The sequence below is a fragment of the Molothrus aeneus genome, chromosome 4 (assembly GCF_037042795.1).
Source record: "Molothrus aeneus isolate 106 chromosome 4, BPBGC_Maene_1.0, whole genome shotgun sequence".
NCBI classification, from domain to species: domain Eukaryota; kingdom Metazoa; phylum Chordata; class Aves; order Passeriformes; family Icteridae; genus Molothrus; species Molothrus aeneus.
Genome location: NC_089649.1, coordinates 41,896,230 through 41,918,164, shown reverse-complemented (window position 1 = coordinate 41,918,164; position 21,935 = coordinate 41,896,230). Strand labels below are relative to the sequence as shown.

Sequence of the window (21,935 nt, the reverse complement as noted above, 5' to 3'; positions counted from 1 at the left end):
TTCTGCTCATTTCCACTGTGATCCATGCACAAATCTCACTCCTGCAAAAGTGGCAGGAATACTGAACTGTTGCACGTCAGGAAATAAATTACTGGATTCTAGCCTGATTTAGGTCTAATTCTGCCTGGCAGAACCAAATCCCACATTTCTTATGGCAGTCCTATTCAAAAAACAGCTTCAACATGGAAGAGGATCTACTCTCTGTGATGAGACAACACCTGCTGGTTGTGATGTGGAGCAAGAGGAGAAGCTTCTCAGAGGAAATGAGGGAAGGAAGGCACCAGTATGGTAGGAAAAACCCAAATTTTCATTTTGATTTGGCTTTATGCACACCCTTTCCATTTGAATGAGGATACCATAATAATTTCATGAACCTGAATGCTCCAGCAGGAAAAAAAACAACCAACCAAAAATATTCGGAAGAATTTCATGGCTATCATTATGTATATGACAAAGGAGATAGAGAAATGAACTATGAAATGCTGCTAAAAAAACCTCTAAATCTAAATTTCAATCTTTTCTTCTTACAATCAACAATCTAGAGCCTTTTCATCTGACTCAGGATGCCACTATCAGAGTGAAGAATCTACTGTCTCACAGAACCTTCTGTTTGACTTGATACCACCACAAATGGCTGCAAAAAGATGGATAGAATAATTTACTGATTTGTGAATGGTGCATCATTGTGTATTGTATCAAATTAAAACCAGTTCACTAGCTCCATATGCTGAAATTACACGTCAACAATAGTCTTCCTTGAAATCGAGCCCAGAAAACACTGCAAATCAGATGTCAAATAAGAAATCAATGCAAACAAAATTCAGGATCGTATTAAAGAAATAGAAGACAGTTGCAAATATTAAACAACAAATAGCTACTGGGTTTGTTATTTCAGAAGTCCTCTGAGATTTTTTTCAGATTTTCCATTTTTTTAAATAAATGGAGAATCACATTACTGCCCAAGGCCTTCCTTTTTGGACCTATAGCAAGTGATGCTGGTTATTGTTAGATCTTAGAGAAGACAGGATGTTTCAACATACACTGAAGGGCCCCAGTATCTTGATCAAGGCCTGTAAACTGCCAAACAGTAATTCTTGGGCAAGTTGTATGTTGTATGTCAATTACTAGCCTGGAATGAGGTCATTTGGGCATACAACAAATGCTGAGTCTTTTGCTAACTGATAACTTTTGCCTTTCTTTGATCAAAATATTTTGCAATTTCAATGAACACTTAATACCTCCACAAGTTATACTCCAGGTATCAAATAGAAAAGTCCATTTGTTGAACAAAAGATAGAGTTTTACTCAGCAGAGTATAACTAAGAGACTCTCACTTTCAGAAGAATCTCAGATGTATGCAGTTTTTTGGTTTAGAAAGTGAGTTAACTTAGTTTTTAATCTTTTAATCCATGCAGACCATGAAGGTCATCTTCTAAATATGACCTGACTATAAACTGAGGTGCTTCTATACTGTTAGTTTTGTCAGGGTGTGGCACAAATACTCCATTAGGAAGAAAATTGGAGTAGGATTCTCTGACTCTTTTAGCTGCTGGAAAAGAAGATGACACATGAGATCAAACATGGCAAAATTATTTGTTTGTAGCAGCATACTAACATTTATATATCAGGTTTTTGTCTTTTACAGCATGAGGATTATATTCAGGAAGGCAGGTGGATATCTAGTATGCACCACTATTCCACGTCCTGCATGTGTTCAAAACATGCATCTTTCAGAGACCAGAAAGCAGTTTGTGTAAAGGTGGCTGGGAAATTCTAGTGCCTCAGGGCACCTACAGGTGCTCTCAAGCAGAACTCCACAACAGAGGGAGGTCACACCTTGTCTGTTGTCAGTGTTACTTGTAACAGCGGTAAATCATGATCCAGAAAACACTCACACATTCCATTTCTGTCATCCCAGTAGAAAGTCATGTCCTTTCTGACACCTCACAAAAGGGATCTTTATAGAAAGTGTAATCTTTTGGTTTAGAGATCAGCTGCTACCTTAATACCACAGCAGATACCTACAACTCTGGAAAAAGTTGATCACAAACAGCTACTATGCACATGCAGTTTTTATTACACAATATTTTATTGTCTCATTATTTTATCAGGAAACCTGCAATGCCATGCTGCATGCCACAATCCTACAGAACACTCCCCCCCCCAAATAAAACCCCAAATCAAACAAAAAAAGCCCACACGAAACTAACAAACAAACCCCCACATCCAGAGGATTGCTGCTGACCACTACCAACAGCTACACACCACATGATTTAACCTAATAAAAACACACTAGACAACGCAAGGTATTTAACATCTATCCAGCAGACACAAAGTTGGCTGTATGTTCAGTACTGTTTTCCTCAATATTTATTTCCTTAGCAGCATCAGATTGCTTCAGAACCAATTTTTACAACAGAAGAGATCACTGCCATTTCAGAACAGCTCAGAACACAAAGATTATAGGAAATTCTTGTTATTATACAGCAATGAGACCTATCTTTGAAAAAGAAGGCTGAAGAATGCAAATATTACTATTGTTAAAGGCTCTTTTGTCTTAATGGTAAAATAAAGGTAGTGATAATAGACTATTTGTCAAGATCTGTGATTTCATGGTAAAAACTAGGCTTATCAGAATACAAAGAGTTTGGCAGGTTCAAGGAAATCTCTAATTTATTTGGAACAAATAAATCCTTATTTGTTATTATTATGATATTCTGCAAAGTATAGCAGTATCCCAGGTATTAAGTGACTAAGTGTTGTTAAAAGGAAACATAGAAACAGACAAGAGAAATAAATCTGTAAATGTCAACAAAATTGAGTAAGAACAGATTACTCCTTTCCTACTTTGTAACACATTAATCATTTCTGGACCAGTCCATATTAGTTTTATTAGCTCTGACCTCCAGCTTCTCTGTGCCAGTCCCCCTCTGCAGGCTGCCCACAGCCCAAGAACAACCTAAAGGCAACAATACACCAGTAGCCCTCGGCACCAAGAGGCAAGAACAACTAAAGGCACGAGTGTGGTTATTGGTGGGCACCCCTCTTTGTACGGCGCTAGGTATCGTGCTGGAGCAACACACACAAGTCAAAAGAAGCTCCAAAGCACAGGGCACCAGTAAAGCCAGACCAGCTAGAGGACATCAGCTTGGTTTAGCACCAGCTTTTTCTTCAGAGCTTGCAAAAATCAAGGAGAGTCTGTTCTCCAGCTGTATGGCCTGCAGCAGAGTTTGAGCTGCCATGAAGGTACAATCAGAAACTTTGACAGGCACTTCATTCTATCACTGTAATTCCTCTTCAACAACAATTAGCAAAAAACTCTGTATGTTGCCTTCAGGGCACTAGAAGGCAAGAGCACACTGGCTTTGACCGGCATGGTAAAATCTAGTTGATTGATCACCCTAGAGGAACTGATGCTAAGAAACAATTATTCATCAACAATTTACCTGCACAGAGGCATGCAATTTCAACAGGTACCATTTCAGTCCACATTGAGGCATAATGGGAGTTTATTCTCAAAATTTGTAATAATACATTGCTTTTGTCATTATGAAATCCTGTGTGTAATTTGCATACGGTCTAGTTCCTGCTATGGTTAATGCTTTTGGTACAGCTTGCTAAAAAATGATTCAGAGCACTCCTCTCTTACAAACTACTTTAAATGCTTACCAAGAAGTAGTGAAATGATCACAGATTTTTGTGTGGTCTTTACAGAGGCAATCATCACCAAAAAAAAAAATTATGTGAAGAAGAAGGATTATCACTTGTGTTTTTCAGAAAAAAAGAAACTTGAAAACCTTACAAACACTTGAGACTTCCCAGTTACTTGGAAAATGCTATGGCATGTAAGCTGATCACTTCATCACAGGCATTACTGTTGTTATTACCATAGCTTAGTTTTTATGGCACTGTGGCAATAGAATAGTTTCATCTGAGCAGATAAGGCACTAAAATTTAAGGATTAAAGGTTTGCATTTCAAAGATTAACATGAAGTTCACAAGCACTATAAAAGTAGAGCAACTAGGGCTATTACTGCATCTTCTTTAATAAAACAATAGCCACTAGTTTTAACAAATTGCTGGACTGACATCAAAATATTTGATTTTAAAATATGTCTCAGCCTAAATAGATTGAAAACTTTTGGAAGTAAACTCTTGAAATTCCTTTCATTCTGATCCAGTATTTGGTCTCCTAGACTTCAATTTAATCCAGATGCCTTTATTTGGACGAAGAATCAATTCTCCACATAAACCAAGCTCTTCTGGCTTTTGACATGATTCCACCCAAAAGCGCCTCAGGATGAGGGCTAGAAGAGTTTTCTCCTCCATTTGTGCAAAGCGCTGACCTACGAGTTACAGGGCAGGAAAAAAATTAGTTATTGTCAGGTTGCATCAACAGCTGCTGCACTTGCATGCTCACAGGACTTAAGAACAGAACTAGCTTTAGGCCAAAATTAAGGTCATATGCATACAAGTAACACTAGCACTTTTCTCTGCATGAAAACTCTGGCCTTCTTGGGATAATTCACAGTCCATCCTCCATCCCATAGTACACAGAACTCAAACAGCAATGTGTAAACAGTCAACCCTTCATATGGAACTACTACAAAAAACAGCCTGGTCATATGTCTTGAAAGGACTGGGCAGGAGGGGTGGATAGCAGACCAGAGCAGAAGATGCAGCACAGGGACTGTGGGGAGAGAAAAATCTCATGGTTCCATATATGTGGAGAGGAGCAAAGGAGATGCAACTGCAACGGAATGACAGACAGACCTTCCTTCAGTGATCATTAAGCCTCATACACACAGATGATTTGGTAGCACAGAGGGCAAAGTTCAATTTACAATTCAGAGATAGGTGAAGGCAGAAACATGAGAACAGAGAAACATGAAGGAAGCCAAACCAAGCGCCACAAGGTAGTTCACAAAAACTAAAAAGTGGAGACGGGACACAAAAGGCAGGGCTGAGAACTTTTTAGGTTCTCCCCTCTGTATTATACACACAGATTATATACACAGAAGTCTGTACATATGTACACACAATGCACTTTTGCAATTATACTAATGAAACACCTCTCCTGCACATGGTTCCTGCACACTCAGGAACTAGCTAGACATGTTATATTAAATTAGATTTCTCTTTGGAACAAGGAAAGACCTAGTTTACTGCTCTTATGGAAAAGGGCACCTACTACCAATGAGACAAATCAAAACACATCAATCGCATCCCCCAAAAACAGAAACCAAACCAAACCAACAAAACCAAAAAAACCAAAAGAAGTAGTATTTCCCATTATCGTAATGGCATGACAACTTTTGGATGCTCCCCAACTACACTTAAAATCAGTGTAGGGAACAGTTTTTTCACATGTTCTACAATATAAACAGCACTGCCTCTACTTGAAGCACACATAAAATCCAAGCGTCACAGTGGCATCTGAAAGTGCTAATGAGTTCTGGGATGAGAGAGAAAACACCAAATCAAATACAGTGTCAGAAATAGGGAAAGAATACATCAGTTGCAGATTGCATGCTTTGGACATCCAGCTCAGAACTTGAGAGAGACAGATGAACTGTTTCCAGAGCAAAACAGGTGCAGGACATGTGTCTTCTCTCACTCTGTGTTGCTGACATTGAGAATCAGAAATTAGGAAGCAATCATGTCCTAACACAGGAGCCCAATAACATGCTGCCAGGCTGCACAGCAGTGAGGAAGAAACATCAGCAGGAGACACACTTGTCCCTAGGAAGAAAGGAAATCCCTTGGAAGAAACAAATGGGGCAGCTCAACAGCATCAATATGAGTCTATGAATTAAACTCTTCTGAGAGAATTCAGGTCCATCTAATGGAAGTGTGTGGCCTGCAGGACACAGTGCCCAGATTCAGAGGTGGGGAATGAGGAAGAACACTATACAAACAGTACTCGTTGCTGTCTCAGTTACCACATTCAAAAGCAGAACCTTACAAGGGCTTCCTCTCCAGATACATACCAATGCAGTTCCTGGGACCAGCTGAGAAGGGCACATAAGCATATGGGTGCCTTCCCTTAGAATTTTCAGGGAAGAATCGCTCAGGCCTGAACTCCTCTGGGTCAGGGAAGACCTCAGGGTCTCTATGCAGGGCATAAGTTAAAACGACGACATTTGCACCTCTTGGTACCTGATATCCCCCTAAGAGAGGCGAGAAAGGGAGAAGAAGAGTCAAAAAACCAACAAACAAGTGACTTCCTACACACAACAGAACAGTAAAAAATAAAACAATGCTGCCCTTTTCTTGGGAAACATTTCCACTGCAGAAATGCTAACACAAGAGAAAGTGGCAAAGACAGAACACCACTTACTAATGCAGCAATCCTCTCTCAAGGTACGGGCAAACATGGGAACTGAAGGGTAGAGACGAAGAGCTTCTTTCACAACACATTCAAGGTATCGAAGATTCTTCAAATCCTCCATTGTAATGGGACGTTCAGTATTGTCTGTCCAAAAAGAAATAGAGGGATGACCAAGACCAAAACTCCCCATCTTTGGCTAAACAAACTCATCCTGGATCCCCCCAGAAACTCTCATCATGCACCAAGACTACATACAAGAAGGTGTTACAAATATATTATACATGCATATCTTGCCCCAAAGACATAAGTTTGGTTGTACACCCCAACAGACCTTCCCACACCCATCCCAAGCACCTCTAACTGCTGAAAGTTCCAGAAGGGCCACAAGGCATGCTCTTAAATCCCCTTCTACTTCTAGGCTTTTAACACATTTCCACTCACAAATGCAGCAAAACCCCAATGAAGGGGGAATGGAGACTTACCAAACACCTGGTCCAATTCCCTGTGAACTTTCTTCTGAATTTCCGGATTATGTCCAAGCAAGTACAAGACCCAGTTCATAGCAGCTGCTGTTGTATCATGGCCCTACAGGTCCAGATTTACAAAGACATTAATTTCAACTCTATTCCCATGTACCAGCGGGCTTTGTAAATACTTAGATGTGCAGTTAGTATGAAAAGTGAGACTTATTAGGCCCATCACCATGATAAAAACAAGAATCGAGAGTGAATTATTCAACTCACTAACTATCAGGATAAAAGGTGATCCACAATTGTTCTGACAAAAGAGGAAAGTATTGAAATAACCCAAGCAAAATCCCTTTCTTCTGATTCTCTGGAGCTGCATGAACTATCAGTATCTACACAATTAATCAGATGTATATTCATCTTTTTGATTACCGTCCAGTCAACATCTAGGGGGAGGCAGTGACTGTCACAGGAGAGATACAATGGACACAACTTGTAACCTTTTCAAAAGTATCTAAAAATGGTTTTATGAGACACAATACAGTAGCCATAGAGGAAAATACTTGGTTTTCTGTGGGAAGGGAATCAATTAATAATTCCCAGCACTGTGGAAAGGAGAGACAAAATAAGAACCAAAGAAGGGGGGGGAAAAGCCATAAAAAAGGGAAGAATAGAAAAGGGAAAAGTTGACCAAAAAAGGATTTTGATAGTAAAAAAGCACACTTGTGGTGAAGTTCAAGATGCTGCTGTAGTACAGAAATGGCAAGATGAGAAGAGAGTTTCTTCAGGTTACAACAATAATAATATGATTCTATGAATTAAGCTCTTCTGAGAGAACTCAGGTCCATCTAATGGAAATGTGTGGAAAACTCGTGAAAATCTTCTTCAGATCCTCCCTTGGGGAATCAGACAAGAAGAAGGCCCTTGAAGATAATCAGAGGGATGGGACACGTCTCCTATGAAGACAGGCTGAGAGAGTTGGGGTTGTTCAGCCTGGAGAAGAGAAGGCTCTGGGAAGACCTGATTGTGGCCTTTCAGTACTTAGAGAGGACTTACAAAATAAAAAAAGAGGGAGTGTGACATTTCACATGAGCAGGTACTTATGAGCAGGACAAGAGAGAATAATTTTCAACAAAAAGAGAAAAATTTAGATTAGATGTTAGGAAGAAATTTTTTAGTCAGAGATTATTCAAGAACATGTTGGCTAGAGAAGTTTTGAATGTCCTGTTTCTCAAGGTGTCCAGGGCCAGGTGGGATGGGGGCCTGGCAATAAAATCCCTGAATTGCCAGGCCCCCTGACAAATTGATGACATCCCTGCCCATAGCAGGAGGGTTGTAACTAGATGATTTTTAAGGTCCTTTCCAACCCAAGCCATTCTAGGACGAGTTTCTCCACAATGAAGCACTGATGCACAGTGGACAACAGAACCCGAAGACTGCAGGCAATGTAGCAAGGGAAAAAATGTGAGGAGACATGACAAAACGCAAGTCAAAACAGTGAAACTATTTAGAGCTCTCTTCAGTATTAATGAAGTTTGCAAAAAAAGGCAAGAGCCCATGGTCCATGTCAGCCTTTAAGTTTTCAGTTCTCTCCTGCTTTCATGAGTAGACCCTGCTCACACAGGCAGGGTCTACCACATGTGCGTTGTCCAAAGTTTTTCCAGGGCATACCAGTGCATCTATCCTACCTCTGTAGAATAGAAACATTGAGATTTTCTCTTAGGCTTCCAGGGCTTAAGTAACATCATGCTAAAAGCAACCTCCTGAACTATGACAAGAGTCACCACCTGAAAATTCTGAATCTTGGGTTTGGAAAGAAAAAACCAAACAAAAAAACCCCAAATAAAACCTTCCAAAATAAAAACAACAACAACGAAAGAACAATAAACCAATGAGTTCTTTGGTTACCTCAAACATGAAAGTATCCACTTCCTCACGAATGTCCCTGTAGCTCAATTTTTTCCCTTCATCATCTGTTGCACTCAGCAGCATATCCAAGAATGCTTTTCTCTTTTTGGAACCACTTTCTTCAGAGTTACCATCATGTTTCTTTTGCTGGGTGTTTTTAAGTTCTTCAGCTTTTTCTGCAATGACCTGAGATTAGAACCATTATATTAGATATGATGACTTCAGCATAAGCTCACCGTCTGCCTCATAGAGTTTTGTCCTAACTTATCAAAACAACTTCCATCTGTAGCACTCTACACAAGCTGGTTAGCACAGCTGTGAGCATTTAATTTAACTGACTTTTTATTAGCAGTGAATTATGACCAACCTTTCTTGCCCCAAGCAATAGAATAAACCTTGAACAGCCTTTGTGCAATCAAGAAAATAGAAAGCCAAACTACATAAACAACTTAGGGGCCATCAAGAAGTGTAAACATATCCAGAGTATCTAGAACACAACAATAATGAATGCCAACAATGATAACAGCATATCAAAAAAATCACCAGAGTGTGACCACATTAATCACCAATAAGATCTTCTCTATCCCATCTGAGAACTAAGATCTCAATTCCAACCTCCAAAAAACTCAGGAAACTGAAGAGGAGCTAGGGCATCCCAGAATGATGTGTCAAGGCTACACACAGCATTGCTGAATTCACTACACTAAAGCTTCCCAAATTTTCTCCAGTAGGAGAGCAATGGCTGAATTTCCCTTTTTTAGGTCAAAGTACAGACCCAATAACAGACATAAATTTCTTATTGCTGCAATTGTTGTTGCAAAGTCAAAACAGAACCCTTCAACAAGCTGGCATTGCTCTTAAAAACAACAAAATAATTCAAAAGGGTGTAGAGTATGCATTTCTGTTAGAAGGAATCACTGAATGGAAGAAAAAAAATACAGTTCCATGCACACTCATGGTTTTCCTCACTGTACACACACATGTCATATATTGACTAATCCTTCACCTCAGTGCTTGGTCTCAGCACCTACACAGGTGCAATTATTATTTATGGTCCTTTGTCATCTTCTATGATTTGGTTGCTTATATTCTTCGGTGCACCAGCCCACCATGGGAAGAGTACAAGTGTTAAGAGCCTCTCTCATGACTCATTGCTGCAATTTCCAATTAAAGGAAGCAAGAAAAAACAACACATTGTGGCTCATTATATGTAGCCAAAGATTAAAGATTATTTCCTTTGTCAAAGACAGTGATACAATGACATCATGGGGTACATGCATAGGGAAAGCAGCCTCTCTGATAACATCCTAATAATAGATTTGGGAGGGCAAACTTTGCCAAGAATAACGTAGGAATTATTTGGTGAGAGAAAGGGCTGTTACTTCTAGAGACTAACAAGGTGAGAGAACACTTTATTATATGCCAAGTGAGTAATGCATGCCTAATGATTTCTGTATCAAGAGTGCCTTACTGCTGATGTGGGGACCTGCATGTGTTTGCTCCTCTCAGCAGTTCTGTTCTGAATAGGGGAAAATGAATACAGGCTTCAGTTTCTGAGGGCTGAAACCAGTGGCACTACCATGCAGACCCCTATGTTTACTGCTCCAAACTTGGCAGTGAGCCATCTCATGTCATCCAGATGTGGAGCCTTTCAGGCAAAACAAGAGTTCAATGAATTTCTGTTGTTTGTTTCAGTTGTCAAGGACCCGCAAGTTCTGGCACTCTGTTGGAGTAGTCTACTTTCTTGCTCAAATTAAGCAGAGATCCTAAAAGGGAAGTTAGCTCTTGTCTTCTTTTCAGGGAATTCCTCAGCATCACAATAGCATATCAAGGAGGCTGAACCTCATCCCCGTCTGGAAGATGTGAGTGCAAAACTTTAATCCAACAATGAAAATTATCATTATAAATATTATAAATAATATTTTTTTAAAATACTCTATACCGTATCTGTAAAATTGTGAAGGATGTTGAGCTTCCTCCTGTGCTCTCTTCCTTCTTTGAACAATACATACAAAAAGTCAGGCCAAAGCCAAGGGCTCATCTGTCGCCGTTGGATTAGATCACTCATCCTAGGGGCAAAACAATTTTATCATGTAACATTACTTGACAAAAACAACAAATTATAGCACATTTCAAGAACAACAAACAAACAAACAAAAAAAAACCTCACCAACTTCTATGTACCCTAATGAAGTAGAACTTAACATATTGTGTAGGTTTAAACCCATTATCTGAAAGGAAGGCCATTCTCATTTGTGTCTTGATTTTAGACCATCTCAAAATTTCTGTTATTTATCCCAGCATCACCATGTTTTATTTCTTTAAGTATTGATCCCTGAGAAGGACAGCACATTCTCATTTAATCTTGAATCCTCTTGAAACAGTCCTATTAAGTCATCAAATCCCATCACATCCCCACTTCAGCAAAGCATTGGCAGTGTTGTAAAGACTACTCATGACAGGCTCCCAAAATACCTGTCCCAAGAACTCAAACAGTTTCTGAGACCATTGCATTCCTACTTGAATATCCAGACACCAGACCACACATTAAAGGACTTAAAATGCATTTAAAATGAAAAATATGAGACTTCAAGTATGCTCCAACACAAGTGGAGTACATTTGGAAGGGCTGATTTTCATTGCTATTCAGCTCTTGCACATGCTTTAGCTGCAGAGGAGTAGAGTAATTATTACCGACTTCAAGCACACTTGTGCTACAATTTGGAAAAGGCCAAGGAACCAATGATAATCAAACCCTTCAGATCTACCCCTGTTTTTTATCACACCTGTCTCAACAAGCTCCATCAAAAGTTAGGAGTGAGATCATAGAATCACAGATTCATTTAGGTTGGAAAAGACCTTTTAGATCATTGAGTCCAACTGTTAAGCTAGTGTTAACCCAGTCCATTGCTACACCATGACCCTACATGCCACAGGAACATGTCTTATCAACCACCTCCAGGGTATTTAGTGACTCAGGATTAGTCTGTTCCAATGCTTTACATCCCTCCCTCTCTGACTCCCTGGCCTTCCTTCCTGACACCAGCAGCATTAATTCCAGCTCAACTGAAAAATAACCAGGGAAAATGTGTGTTTACCTGTAGATAGCAGAAACATAGTCAGAATCCTTATTCTTCTGGGCACCCACATTCCTGCCCATTGCTGTTTCTAGAAGGAAAACATCAACATTTCACAAGTACAAAGTGAAATGCAGTGTACACAGTGAGTTACTACTACTCCCAGCTTCTATCACCACCATCCCTTTGACAAGTGAATGAACATATCCCTTTGAGCTTTCTTTGTAGTTCCATGCCCAGGAATCCTGCTCCTCAAGAAAACCTCACTTCAGACTGCTAGCCCTGTCCTACCAGTCCCAAAACTCAGCTGCTCAGTTGCAAGTAGTAAACCCTGGGAAAAAGGTTGGGAAGGATGAAAATGTATTTAAAAAATATGCAGGGACATTGCTCTTCAATCATCTTACACAAACTGGCACAGCTAAATTCATGATCTTCTGCATCATTCAGAATTCTACCACAATAACTGAACGTGACTTACCACAAATAATATCAAGGGCACACAGAGTGATGTCCATAAAGACATCAAATGGCTCCTTGTCAACGTGCTTCTCAAGTTTCTTCACCAAAATATTTCCTTGTTCATTCATGACTTCTAGGAAGTCACTCAAGATTGCAAAGTGGAATGTGGGAGTTATCATCTTCCTCCGTGACCGCCACTTGTCTCCAGTGCTATAAAATTAATGGGGAGCAGGAAGGATAAAAAACTCCAAGCCAAAAATAATATCCTCACCATTACAGGAAGTGCCCAGTGAATACTGCAGCCTGGAAGAGATGGACACACTGTAGATGTCTCTTCAAGCTGTTAATAGCACCCCACAGAAGCAGCAAATGGAAATATTTCTTGCTCCAGGTCTCTTGGAAGCAGAAGCCACCATTTCTTCAGCTGATCTCAACCAATGGAAATGCCAAAAAGCCTCCAGACAGGACATTCTTGTTAGTCAGTGCACAGGCTCAGAGGGACCAAGCAGAAGCCAGCCAGAGGCCAAACCAGCTATTCAGCATCAAGGCCTCAACCACCCCACCCTCTCTCTGAATCAGTGGTTGTGCTTGCCTCCATTCACTGACCATGAAATGAGGCCTGCAGAGAACTAGGGCCTAGAGACATCATAAAAATTACTGCCTCAAGGCACGGCTACAATCTACTTCCTTGGAGACAGGCAATCACTTCCCACGTGCCAGTGACAAGCATGGAGCCACAGTGAGTGTCACCAGCTTCCTGGGGGTCCCTGTTCACTTTTTCTAAATAACATGCGCCAGCTGGTACTTCTGCTTACACAGTAAAACTATCACACCACTGCCCCTGTTAACTTGCTATTAGGGCACTCCACAGGCCAGCATAATTGCTTGCTGTCTGCCACTGCTGCCCTAATCAGCAGAGACTGGAATATTCTGGAACATTCTCCTCCTTCTTGTGTTTTTGCAAGCTCAAGAAAGTCAAAATACCTCTGTACATCTATGGAAGATAAAACAACCAGTAAGGAAGAACAGTGAGGATACAACATGCCTGATGCTCATGGACTTCACCTCTGCACTCTGCTACTGATTAATTACTGCCTTCCTACAGGCCATGAACAAAACTCAGGATAAAATGCATGCCTTGTCCTCCCATGTGAACTTGTACTTCCCATACCCTATGATCACAGCTGGCTTTTACAATACCATGGTCCCATCACAAAGCATGAGGAGTCCACCTCTGAGGGCTCCAAACAAGCAACAAAGTTAACCACTAACACTGGGACCTGGACCTTTTTTCAAAAACCCAGAAGAGGCTCAAAGGTACCAAAGACAATCTATACTTACCTTTCTCTGACTATTGAATATCTGCATCATCCAAACCAATCCTTCCTTTGCCCTTCCAAGACTGGAGGACACCAAACCCTTATACCATTGCTCCTCCCTTTCTCCACTCCTGATTTATGCTCCTACCCAGGCTCATTTCTCACGATCCTCTACTTCATGAATGAAATAAAGGAAAGGGTGCACATACTCTCCAATCTACCCCAAAGCATCACCAACCTCAGGCCTATCCTACTGGTCTGCAATATGACCAGCTGAGATAAGCTGAGATAAGCAATGCACACAATCTCTTTGTTCAGAAATACATACAGCATTCCTGCCACCAAGACCTCTTCTTATCATATACCCTGCAAATTTCAAAAAGGCAGCAGTGCACCTTCACTTCATTTTACATTATACCTTGTCAGAAGTCCAGTGCCCAGCCATGGATGCAGGAATTCATATAGGTATGATTTTTCTATAAGTTTTGAATTGTTCAGAATAACCTGTCAGAAAAATGAACAGTGAGGAAAAAATATTACTTATTAGATGGAGAGAGATTTCTTCACTATTTCTTCAATAAACACTCCAACAGAGAAACAACGCTGTCCTACTAGATCAAGGACAATCACTGTCAGCAGCAAAACTTATGACTATATTTCATGGCATCAAAACAGACCCACTAAGTTTTAATGCAGAAGTCTGTCAAAGAGACACAAGCATTGCAACCTGAATTTCATAATGTTCTATCCTTATTTCAGTGGTCCCATATTCCCTGCTATCTGCTTGTTTGTTCCGATCTTGGGAGCAGAAGCTTTCACACATGTGAAAACCAAGCTAAAGGACATGCTTCTTTGAAGCATTCATTTTCAGGTCATCTTCAATTTTCCCCCCCAATGCCCTCTGACTATGCCTTTTTATATTCCTTTACTTTAGGCCTTTGTTTACCACTAACTCAGAGGACTATCCCAAAGCAAATCAGTCCAAGCCCCTTTTAACAAAAATTACATTGAGGGAATAGAAAGTAACATGTTGGGCACTCCTCTGCATCCCAGTAGAATAGACAGGAGACCAGCACACTCACCTCCACACTGTCAGGGTGATACAAAAATATGGCAGGCACTGGTCCTATCCAAAGTTTGAACAGTGGCCAACTTCTGAACTTTTCAGTATAAAACTCTATCTGTTTAAAAAAATCTGGAATAGAAAATCAGAGTAGAGCTTCAACAAGGGGGATTTACAAAATAAGCAAGGCTTCTGTAATGAACTCTAGCACCATGAGCCCTGCAATTATGATTTTCTTGTAGTTTTAACCTGCTGCTGTGACCTAGCAGCATATTTTACACCTGTGGATTTTACAATTCAGGTATACTAACCTCTTCAGGCACAGAAGAGCACCATTTATGCCACAAATCAACCTGAGGGATACCACTGCTATCCAGCTGCCAGTTGGACTTCACACCAGTGAGCTCAGCAAACCAGTAAATATTCCTCCCACATTCTTTTGCAATTATCCAGTCCACATCTTGTCAATTCAGCTATACAGAAAGCATGGGAGATAGCTGAATCTATTGGCAGGGTAAGAAGAGTCGATGGTGTTTGATTTAATTCTAAAAGGTCTTTGACACTATCTCATCACAGAGGACAATCAGGTTCATTCCAAAATATTAGAGTGGGGGCCACTCTCAGGATGTTCAAGGATTAAACACTTCTTTGCCCTTTCAGAAACAAGCTTAAACAAATGATACCTTTACAAGCCTCTGCAGAGTTGAAAATTCAAAGGTCTCCAATTCAAAGAAAAAAAAAAGAAAAATAAAAAAATTAGTTTCCTAATAGATGTCCAAATACAGCTTTCCCTAGACTTACAAAAAGTTATAATGGCACCTCATTCAACACGATTCAGTGTCAGATTATTTCACTATTTTTAAAATATTTTTCCAAACATTGCTGTGATTAAAATAGCACATCTTCTAGCAACTGTCTAGCAATACCAACTTAAAAAATCTTCATCATATGAGAAGTTATTTTCATTCCTGTTATAGGACCTTTTTAAAAGTTTGGTTTTGTTATATTTTTAATGAAAAAGATTATAAATCACAAACGTCACTCATTTTTACATAAATAAACAAGAACAAAGAAGGCTGGACATGGGAGCTATGCGATTCCTTAACTAAAACACGGGAGCTATGTGATTTCTGCTAACAAATGAGATTAGGAAGTACACAGAACATCAGAGTTCACATCAAATTGCTTTCTGGAGACAGAAGTAATGTTCCAGTTTGCTTTGGATTTTTAAGTTTTTTTTTAAAAAGAGGATAAGGAAAAAAAAAAGGATTAATCTCTCAGTCCAGCTCATATAAACATCCTATCATCCTCCTACTGCTTCCCCAAAGTCAACTTTGTGGAAATCTGCCTGCCGTCACATCCACCACAGATGTCTCATATTTGTCCTTAGATATGGGACTGGATCCAGAGGAAAGATATGACAGTGTGCCTTGTGAACAGAGGCACCATGTCTCAGCATGGGCTAGCACTGGGCAATTTGCATTCCAATGCTGTACTCTCACTTGACTTCACCATGCACCCATGACCCACTAGTCTCTCCTCTGGCAGCATACACAGCAGCACAGCCAGCAACACGTGCACAGAGCAGAACTGGCAAACACAGGCACCACAAACACACACAGAGGAGTGTGGCAGCAGACTCAGCAACACTTTCATACCACAAACTCCTTAAGAAATATGTTCCTGTTAAAATACGAGTACCAAATGGAAAGGGAACATCTAGCACATTAGTGCTCTCTCATGCACCTGGCAAAAAGAAGGTCCCATTATCCAGTTCAAGAATAAAAGGATTTGCTTTTTAGTGATGCACTATAAATGCTCAGCAAGTTCTTTCACACTACACACAGAAATCTAAGTCACAGATGATTCTGGAAGTGAGCCCAGGTAAAAACAACTTGGCATGCTAAAGTCCCTTGCACATGTTTGCTTGGGGAAAGGTAATTGTTTCAAGCTTTGTTAGGATCACAGCCAAAAAAGTCATGAGAACCTAGTGCTCAGCTTTGTGAAGCAGCATTTCCTGCAAGACCCCACAGCACACCTCCCTCTCACACAAACACATTCCACAGCGTTCATGCTCCTCCCTACCAACAACTAAACGGTCTGAGCCCAGCAGCAGCTGCTGTCAGATTCAACCTCCTGTTAGTCTTTGAGACCAATAATAATGCCACATTTATGCAGTTCCTCTCCTTTCCTCTTCACTGCCCACTCCTCACACTGTTCCCCTCTGCAGATTGCCTGGAGAGACCTAAAGGCAACAGCACATCCTCTGATACCCACTCCCACAGCTCAGCCACAAAAGCACCTCACCACCACTGGCTCCTGCAGCAAACCCCAGGCAGTGCAGGGACCTCACAGCTGGGCTACTGTGGAGCTGGCATTACCTTCTCCTTTCCGCTCAAAGAGCAGGGCATTTCCCACCACAGGATAGCAGGGGCTGGCACCCGGGATGGACTTCAGCATCCGCCATTGCCTCCAGTATTCCATCAGGGACGGCAGGGAGCACACACTCACTACTGTCAAAAGCAGAGCAATGATCCCAGCTCCCCATGGCAGCAGCTGGGGTCTCCCTGAGAGTCCTTCCACGACATCCATCATCACCTCTCAGCCTCCTGCTCTGAGCCTTGATCCCTGCTGCAAAACTGGCGCTGCCTGTACTCAGCACGGCAGAAAAGTTGGCCAGAAGAGCAGGAGGCGGAGCCACCACACAGGCCACTGGCATAGCTTCTTGCCAAGAAAATAAACAGAGTTGAAATACACTCTTACAGAGACACTGCATTCTAGCATTTCCTGGTGGCAGGCAAGCCAGAGGAAACAGTCACTGCCCTCATTTGGTTCGAGCCAAGTGATGAGCGAGAACGTTCTTTGCAGGCCCATGCAATACCTCACAAGGAAAAAACAAAGCACCATCAAGAGAAAAAACACCTTTTTGCTGATTTGGGATAGATGAGTTTTCTCAATATAATCTTTCTCAATCTGTTCTCAAGTGCTCAACACCATTTTGCCATAGAGAACTGCTCCAGTGCTGTCCAACATGATAACTAAAGGGCCAGATGGAGAATACCCTTTTTCAGCTGGTTTGAAGGCTTCAAGGGGTTACAAAAACCAAAGGCCATAAAGACCCCTGATCAACAGCAGCACTGCAAAGCACAGTGATGCTTCTCAGCACAAATAGCCTTTACTGATTGTGTTGTTGAATGCTCAGGCACAGGCTAAAGGGTGCCAGTAAAACAACTGGCAGCACCAGCACCTATGCCCCAAATTGCAAAGTGCCTGGGTACTCACAGTACCAAACCCACCATATACACTGCTGCCCCTCCTGCCTCAGGAGGATCCAGGATCTCTTCTCACTGCTGCAGGGCTACTCAGCATCTGTTTCTCAAAGTGGGTACTCAGAAAACTTTTGGTCAAACAGAATTTTGGTAGAGGCAGCATGGTTCACAGCCAATTCACAAAACTTCACCTCCCAAATAAAGCACAAATTGTATGTGTGTATGGCCATAGTCACATTTATCTTCTTTGCTTTGTACCAAAAATGACTGCACTGACTGCAAAAGCATTTTTAGCAAATCAACAAATAGCATAAACAAAACAACTAAGATAAAAAATATAAACAGAAAGCTCAGAACATCAGAAGTTAAATAAGTTTCTGTGACCTTTGGCATCAGAGGGGGGTAAATTTTGGCACTTTGTCCTTGCAATCTCCTAGCAGAGACTGTCATAAATGCTGATTGTTATATCCTTCTGCACAGTAAACAGCTTGAAATGAACTTTGCTACTCTTGATGTTATTTGTAATGGTTTGTGACAGAAAGCAGCAGATATATATCTAGTCTTGCAAACACATAGGCAAGTTAGACAATAATCAGTCCCATCTTTTGTTCAGGTGACAACCTAGGAAGCAAGCAAGCACACAGGACAAAGAGACTCACCTTTTGTATTTTTAACATGGAGATCAGCTGAATAATTATACTCTCATATTTACAAAAAGTCTTGCAGTTTGTTGCCTTAATTGCACCAATAATTAGATTAAGTGGCTATTTGTGCTTCTGAGTCAAAAATCTGTATTTCTAATTGCTGATTACTCCTTCTACAGGAAAAACAAAAAACCCAAACACCAAAAACCAAAAAAACCCTGTGAAACAGCAAGGAGAAGGTGGAAAGGCATTGGGAAAGCAGTAGGGAACACTGCAAAGCAAACATTGCAGTATCCTGCCAGCAGCTGGCAATGGTGATGATGTTAATAAAAGCCAGCAGAAACACTGGAATGAGACATAAAAGATATATACCCAAGAAACAAGAAATGAGAGATCTAGCACCTTTGAGGCCTAATTATGTTACCAAGACTTGGAATCATAACAAAACTTGGAGGATGTTCTGTAGGAAATAAGTTTTCTACCAGATTGTGATCAGCATTTCCTTTTTACCCTGAGAACTATTGTCTCAGTGTTGGATTTCTGTGAGCACTGCACTGGTTAGTGAATCTTTGCTTTTATAAATGCTTGTAACAGTGCAAACCTGCTCTTCTTCAGCCTCTTGCCTAAGTGGAAGCCTATCTACCTGTGCTGGCAGAAGACAAGCAACTTGATAGGCAGCTGTCAGCCATGAAACACAATGACAACACAGGCTTCTGCTGGTCCCTAGAATGAAGCCTGGATTTTTCAACAAGAAAAACTAATAAAATCATCATTAGCAGCAAGAAAACAAAACAAAACAAAACAAAAACAAAGCAAAGCAAGTCTAAAGCAGATCTGATACAACAGAGAGGGGGGCGGTTCCTGCTGTCTCCACTGCAGAACATAGCTGAGCTCAGCAGCCAAGCTGGACAGAAGAGTACACAACTCATTCTGAAAAACTGTTTTTTCTTAAGAAAGGCTTTCTTAGAAAGAGCTTCTTTCTTTCTAAACACACACCATTGCAACATGATTAACCCTTATCAGAAAGCTAAAAATAATTTGGCTATTTGTAGACAACAATAGCTATCACCGAGACAAAGAAAACATAACACAGTATGTCTCCATTTCAAAATATGTCATCAGCTGGACAGGTGGAGAGCTCAAAGATCTCACCAGTTCTCAGAGAGGAATTTTAGGGCCTGATACTAAATTTCATGCCCAAACAAGGCTACTAAAGCTTCATACCCGAAATCTAGTCTTCCAAGAACAAATCCTGAGGAAGACTCCAGCTTCAAATCCTTCTGTGGGTGCTTTCTCACACAGGTTAAGGATATTAAAAGCATTTGTGAGACAGAGACCACAGCTGTTTTTCAGAGACACTGATTGGATTGATGCCACCTCCATCAAGCATACCTTGCTTGTTTTCTGCAACCTAGGGTTCACTGTACAGCAGCAACTGTTTAGTTCCTTCACTACAAGACATTTTGCATGAATGAATTATCCACAACAGAATACAAATCCTGCCTGCTAAGAAATCATAATCTTCCCTACCACGATAAAAATGTGACTTACAACAACAGAGACCACCACTCATGCCCCAGAACATAGACCACTGTTTCAAAGCAATTCTGATAAGGTGTTAGTTATGTTTGCATAACTAATAGACAATTAACACTAAGTAGCTACCGAAGCACCACACCTGTGTTATTCATCAATTTTTCCAGGAAGGTGCCCACTCCCAAGCTGGCTGATCACAACTCCTCCAAGGTCACAAGTGAAGATTCCGCCCACTTCTCTGTGATTTGGCTAGATTGTACAGGGCCTCCTCTTGCTAAACTCCAGCAAGTTTAAAGAAAGAAAGTAGCAGCACGCAACACACTCCATGAAGTGAGCCAGAAGTCGTGAAGAATGAATAAACAGGGCAGTTTAAGGCTAGGAAAAACTTGTGGGGCACAGAAGCACAGCACTGCAAATCTGCTCCCTGCATTCTTGCAGCATGGAAGATTTGGTATCAGTATTTGCTCTAGGAAGTTCTTTGTCCACATTTCATGTGCATGCACATAACACAGTCATAGCTGTACATCCTCTTAGAAGCTGTTGTGGGTTAGCCTTGGCCAGCAGACAGACCCCCCCATTCACTCCCCTCCCTCAACAGGACAAAAAAGCTTATGAGCCAAAATAGACTGAAAGATTGCTTATTGGTTACCATCGTGGGCAAAACAGAGGCAAATTTGGAAATTCAATTTAATTTATAGGCAATTAAAAACAGATCGTGAGGAAGCTAAAAACAAAGACAAAAGTTCCTCTCTGCTGCTCCCTCCTCACTCTTTTCTTCTGCTCCAGCATAGTTTCTCCACATGCTGCTGAGGAATCTCTGCTCTGGAACCTGAAGCACTCCCTCCTCCTCCTTCAGAGCCTGGTGTTTGCACTGCTGTTTCCCACTCTTTTCCCTCCCCACACTTCTCTGTTTAGCATTTTTTTGTACACTTGTAAATACTTTTTCACTGAAGTGCCACTGGTTTGGCTGCTTAGCTCAGCTGTGTCCTGCAGTGGATCCAGAGTGGAGCCAGCAGGAACTGTGTTCTCCTCTCTAGCCTTTTCTCAGAGAGGCCACCCCAGTAGCAGCCGTGCTACTGACACCATGACATCTCTACTCAGCTGAAAAGCCTACCATGAAAACAATCACAAGACTGAAAGGGAAATTAGGGGTGAAATATCCTTCACATCACCCCCTCGTGAGACCAGAAATGTCAGCTACAAAGTGATGGATGCATGAAAACTGTCAACAACATTAAATATTTGGGAACTATACAGGTGCTTTTCCTTATAATGTTCAGGGAAGAATCACTCAGGACTAAACTCCTCCAGGTCAGGGAAAACCTCGGTAGGGCACAAGTTATAACAGGAGTATTTGTACCATTCAATACTTGATATCTTTCACCTAGGAGAAAAGGGAAAGGAAGAAAGATCAAAACAGCAAATAGGTGGCTATCTATAACTGCTTTACTATAAAATAAAAAAGAGAAAAACCCTACCCTTTACCTTGAAAACTTTCTAAGTACTCTCTCCTGCAGACATTGTAGCACGCATTCCAGCCACCTCCGGCTACTTAAAACCCTAGAATGGCCACACGGTGCATTCCTATCTCAATTTCTTCAATCTTGATAAAGGAGGAATGGAAAACTTACCAAACACCTTGTCCAGTTCTCTGTGAATCTTCTTCTGGGTTTCAGGATTACATCCAAGTAAGCATAAGGCCATGGCAAGGGTGTGCAGATGAAGTTAGAAAAGCAAAACCTCAGCTCAAGTGGAAATTTGTGAGATGTCAAAAACTACACGTTCTTCAAGTACTATCATGGCTTAGACCATGACGAAGTACCATGCATACACCCTACCCCAGTGGAACAGAGTAGAGTTAT

General features: G+C 41.0%; 1 protein-coding gene across 2 annotated transcripts; it reads right to left on the bottom strand.

The window, feature by feature from the left end:
• Positions 1-2,057: 2,057 nt before the first annotated feature.
• On the bottom strand, positions 2,058-21,930 carry CYP4V2 (cytochrome P450 family 4 subfamily V member 2). Of its 2 annotated transcripts, none has more exons than XM_066548362.1 (11): positions 21,705-21,930; positions 14,644-14,756; positions 13,980-14,065; positions 12,262-12,452; positions 11,805-11,874; positions 10,649-10,775; positions 8,707-8,892; positions 6,814-6,916; positions 6,341-6,475; positions 5,991-6,170; positions 2,058-4,346 (listed from the first exon to the last, which is right to left on the bottom strand). In XM_066548362.1, the coding sequence occupies exons 1-11, from the start codon at positions 21,775-21,777 to the stop codon at positions 4,168-4,170; spliced, it is 1,443 nt and encodes a 480-aa protein (XP_066404459.1). In that variant the 5' UTR covers positions 21,778-21,930; the 3' UTR covers positions 2,058-4,167. The 2 variants fall into 2 exon arrangements, with proteins under 2 accessions (XP_066404459.1, XP_066404458.1); XM_066548361.1 differs by lacking the exon at positions 21,705-21,930 and adding an exon at positions 17,006-17,319.
• Positions 21,931-21,935: the final 5 nt, after the last annotated feature.

What these genes read in the sequence shown, in the direction of transcription:
- CYP4V2 (XM_066548361.1), bottom strand. Translation starts at nt 17,219, where the DNA reads ATGATGGATGTCGTGGAAGGACTCTCAGGGAGACCCCAGCTGCTGCCA. An exon ending in TATGTTTCTGCTATCTACAG is followed by an intron (nt 10,776 to 11,804) that starts GTAAACACACAT and finishes TTTTGCCCCTAG; the next exon opens with GATGAGTGATCTAATCCAAC. An exon ending in TTCACAATTTTACAGATACG is followed by an intron (nt 8,893 to 10,648) that starts GTATAGAGTATT and finishes TTCTAATCTCAG; the next exon opens with GTCATTGCAGAAAAAGCTGA.